The sequence below is a fragment of the Triticum dicoccoides genome, chromosome 6A (assembly GCF_002162155.2).
Source record: "Triticum dicoccoides isolate Atlit2015 ecotype Zavitan chromosome 6A, WEW_v2.0, whole genome shotgun sequence".
Taxonomy (NCBI): Eukaryota; Viridiplantae; Streptophyta; class Magnoliopsida; order Poales; family Poaceae; genus Triticum; species Triticum dicoccoides.
Window position 1 is genome coordinate 566848714 of NC_041390.1, and position 4831 is coordinate 566853544.

The 4831-nt window shown below is 44.7% G+C and overlaps 1 protein-coding gene across 1 annotated transcript in view; it reads right to left on the reverse strand.

Annotated features, from left to right (window-relative positions):
- Positions 1-4114: 4114 nt before the first annotated feature.
- Positions 4115-4831, reverse strand: part of LOC119317985 (cell number regulator 1-like) — a 1511-nt gene continuing 794 nt past the window's right edge. Inside the window, exon 3 of the mRNA XM_037592489.1 lies at positions 4115-4756. Coding sequence (XP_037448386.1) covers positions 4452-4756 — 305 coding nt within the window. The 3' untranslated portion in view covers positions 4115-4451. The remainder of the gene's footprint in view (positions 4757-4831) is intronic.

The window sequence follows — 4831 nt, forward strand, 5'->3', positions numbered from 1 at the left end:
ACACACGCACACAAAACCCAGAAAAACTGCTCATATATTTGTATGCATCTCTGCCATACACAGTATGCATGTTCAAATCAAAGATAAATCCTCTAACTGGCATCCGCAAAATAAAAAAGCTAATTTGACATGGCATAACTACAAATTACTAGTAACTTACACGTGCCTTGCACGCAAGAGTGAAGTGTGACCCAATATCGACACACAACATTATAATAGACAATTATATACATTTGGAATCGTGCACAAATGAAATTTAAGTTGAGGTTTAAGTCTCATCACCCATCCCATTCGAAATCAAATTATAACTACATAATATTTGATGAATGTGGTAAATACTACACAAAAATCATGTGAAACGTGTAAGAACAGTTGAGTATTACATTTGCAAAGAAAATTGGATTTTGGAAAGATGTTGCGTTAGCTTTGAACAAAAAAAATTAAAGTAAAATAAATGTCAAGTCTTTTGGAAGAAAAAAAAACTTGGGAGAACTGAAGTATGCAAGAGTCTAGAACAAATGAGAAGTGTATGTGTTATGTACATATCGTACAACATAAAAAATAGAATAATGAATGTCCATTCTTTTAACAGAGGAAACCATGAAGAATTGAAGTCTTGAAGAATCTAGAACAAAGAAGAAATGTCTTTGTTTTCAGGTTTGTGCATAAGCACAAGTGTGAAATATTCTAGATTAGTACACGTGACATAATCCAATATAGTGGAGAGAATATCCAACGGCCAAGACTACTTGGATTTGCCACCTCCCAACCGTGCGCCACAAACATCTCAGCTTTGTACACGGCATATTTTCTTCAGTGAGCACCATATACTTTTCTTCAGTTAACAGCATACAAGGCACACTTTAAACCTTGCAGCATTTGATAAAATAAAATAAAAACCCTGCGATGAGGAAGGCGGAGACGATGTCGACGGCGTTCGATTGGGTTCGGGCTGCTTGACGTCGGCGTTGTGGGGGTCGCCGGGTCGGGCCGGAGCCGGAGGACAGCGAGGGAATGGGTGCCAGACTGCCAGGGCCGTGACTGAACCCGCGGCTGTCGAGTAGCGGGCGACACTTCGTCAGTTATCGGGCGGCTACAGCTGAAGCGGGTATAAAGCGGATGGACGGCTAGGATCAACAGCTATCGGATCGTGGGGCTGCTGGCGAACCAAACGTCGAAACGTGTCGGTGCTCTGACTCTGAGCGTGCGTGCGTGTGGCCGACGGTGACTCGGTGAGAGTGAGACGACCGGCGACTCTGGGTCGTCTCGTCGTGGGTTTAATTTTATTTTTTTATGCGAGCACGAGTGGCGCACTGCCTTCCTCGGCCAGTACACGATTATCGATGATGGACGCGCTGGTGTCAGCTGGCCCATGTCGTGCCCGCATCGTGTCATGGCCCGGCCAGTGGGCCACATGGCTTTTCGCTTCATTCATCAATGTGCTCGTGTTGTGTTTCTAAAAAGGAAAAATGTGCTCGTGTTGTGGGGTTCACAAAAACAGGAGATCGAGCCATGTAAACCAGTAGGAAACTGCACAAACCATCAACAATTGGTGTCCCCTAAAAGAAAATCAACAATTGGTGTTGACTTTGCACAGACCGCTTACTTTTCAGATTTGTTGCACAAAACATCATCTATTGGTGTAACTCATCGTAGCTAGCTCTGATCCATCGTTTGATCATGTTGACATGATTTCTAATGTGCGGATCCCGCTTGTAAGTGTACACATGGCAAAAGAAAAATACTTCACGCCTGCCGAGCAATAAAAACCACCAATATTCACAGTTTTAGTTGCTCATTAAAGCTTTTGATTTAAAACTTAACATTTAAAATTCTCAACAAAAATCAGTAAATCTTGCATATACCCAATACTCGTTTGATAACTTTTTAACTTTTTTGGACCACGTGCTTTGGAGAAATTAGCAGTGTATTGGCTCAATCTTTTTTTCCTTTCAAAAAGTCAATCGATCTGGATGTCATTTCTGTTACTTCTGATGTTTTTTGTATTGTCATGATGTTTGATAAACAAATCGGAAGTTTTTTCTGCAATTTTTTTTTCAAAAAATACCAACAAATTATGTATGTACCAAATATTGATATGCAAATTATTCGAATCATTTTGACCATAGTTTTGGGAGATATTCAATGTTTTAGTTAGTCCAAGTTGGTTGATGTGGCATATTTTTTGCCACATGTACATTTACAAGTGTGATCCACCTGTTAGAAATAATGTCAACATAATCAAATAAAGGGTTAGAGCTAGCCGCAACGGATTACACCATTAAATGTTGTTCTGTGTAGCAAACCCGAAGAGTAGGTGTTCTGTGAAAAATTGATCTCGATAGTTAGTGGGTTGTGCAATTTCCTCTATAAACCAGACTACAGCACTAAATTTTTCTCGACGATGAAACCCCGGTGGCTAGTGGTACGTGCTGCCCATCAGTGAATGTTGAAGGTTCTATCGGAGTAGCAGGAGCAAGAGCCTCTAGCCGATTCCTCATAATTTTATTTTTTATCCTGTCTTTTATTCTTAAATTATCTATTTTTAGGGAAATAATTTTTTCTATAATCTAGCAGCTCCCTCAAACTTAAGCCCTCAAACCTACTCGACCCCACATGAAAGCTTCTCATATAGGCTCACCTTAGGTGACATACACGTGCGACAAAGGAATCGAGTATGTAGGCGGAATTTGTCCTCCACGGGCCACGATTCGGGCACTTCTTCATCCGAATGGATTCTTCTCCTCTTGCTTCTCCTAGTGGCACAATGGTGTGGTCCGAAACACAACGAATCATAGAAATCGGCGATGGCCGGTGGGCGGCCATGGTTCTAGGTACAAAATGTATGTGAGCTTTTCCTCTACAGGTGCTCCACTGCAAGTGATGCAACTTTACTTGTGAGCGAGGACGGCAGTGAGGAGCGCCGTCCGGACAGGGACGCCGGAAGACGTGCCGCCATGGCCAAAGAAGATGGGGATGACAAAAAATGGGAATAAAAAATCACCTAAGATCATCTCCAATGGACGCACAGAAACTACTCTGTACGCTAAAATTTGGGTTTTTTAGGCGCTGGAAGCTCCAACAGAAGCTGTAAAATAGTGCATGCACAAAAAAGATTGGGCACGCGCTAAAAAGCGCTATCAGAAGCTGCAAATTTGGGGCGCCGGATTGCGTGCGCTTCACAATTTGTACTACGTGTTTTTTGGCATCTGCTAAATCAATGTTGGGTCTGGCACGCTAAAAGTGCTAGAGTGGCACGCTAAAACTATTTTAGCGGGTGAAACTTTTATGCGTCTGTTGAAGATACTCTAAGATGGTGGGCAAGGGAGGTCGGACTCAGCTGAGGCGCCACATGCAGTGAGGTAACCAGTGACGAGGTGGATGACAATGTGTATTATTACTCGTCCACCCCATCATACATGGGGCACATCAAAGCTTAGATCAGCTGAGAAATGATAGCAAACTCAACAATGTGACCAACATGGCAAACAAATCCTCCGTTGTCAGCACGACAACATGCAAAAACATCACAAGTCAAACACATTAGTTTAAAATACATTGCAATTAAACTGTAAGTAGTTTTAATATGGTATCATATCATTGTAGTTTTGCTGGAGGTTTATATGTCAAAGGCAAATTACAAATAGTTCTATTAAATCAAGATATGTTGGAGAAAGAATAAAGAAACAAAAAAGGTAGGCCGGGGTTAACCTCGTCCTAAGTGGCGGACTGACTAGGCGCGTCAGCTAACCATCATATCATCCACATATATGGTTTGAATATGAAGGTTTGCAGACGGTCAAGACGTATAGGGAGTACTGACCGGCTGCATCCAGAGACGTTTGAGGAGGATTTGAGGCGAGTAGATGCTCTTAGAATGGGTTTTGCTTCGGCAGAGTTCCTTCCGCCAATTTGGGCACAAGAGTTCAACGTTAGAGCACGTAATACATCAGGGTTAAGCTTAAAGGTGGCGTAACCGCGTAAGTTTGCGTGCCTCTGTATTGCACTCGGTGTTTCACTGAAAGAAAAACTGTGCCATTGACATTGCATTTGTACTTTGTAGTCAACACGACTTTGCACAGGAGGTCGTCTCGACACACAAGAGGAGAGGAAATGTCACACCAATACCGTTTATCTAATCCTCGAGCAATCATCAAATCCATCACCGTTCGCATAAGTCGTGAATGCGTCGCAAATTTACATAGAATCAACAGAATTCAGCACATCAATCAAACCAAACTAATGCACACGCTGCTAGTAGAAAACAGTGGATCGAACGATCTCCAAACCAGAACAGCACAAGGAGAAATGGCACCGGGGATGGGAGGAGCATGATGACGCATGAAAAATCACCGGAGATTTCGCGGCCGTAACACAAGGAGAAATGGGAGGAGGGGATGGGAGGAGCATGACGCATGAAAATCACCGGAGATTTCGCGGGCGTGGCCTGTCTACCTCATCATGCCGACGGGCGTGGCCGGCGCCCCCATGACCTGGCCGCCGGTGACGCCCCGGTTCCGGCGCTCCATGTTGGCGTCCCAGCCGATCCCCATGTCGAAGCCGCGGTTCTTGAGCTCCCGGTACTCCTGGCAGAGCGCGCAGAGCTCGCAGCACCAATGCACGAGGAAGTCCGGGCACTCCCCCTCGTCCAGGTCGTAGTGCGCCCGCATCTTGGTGCGGTAGACGCACGAGTAGAGGCACCCCATCCCCGTCGTCGCGCAGATGGCCGCGTAGGCCGCCCCGCTCCCGGCGCACGCTGCACCAGCAACCCAATCCCTCATACGTCAAACATAGCCGGCGGATCTACCGAGCTAGAAGAAGAAGAAGCTGA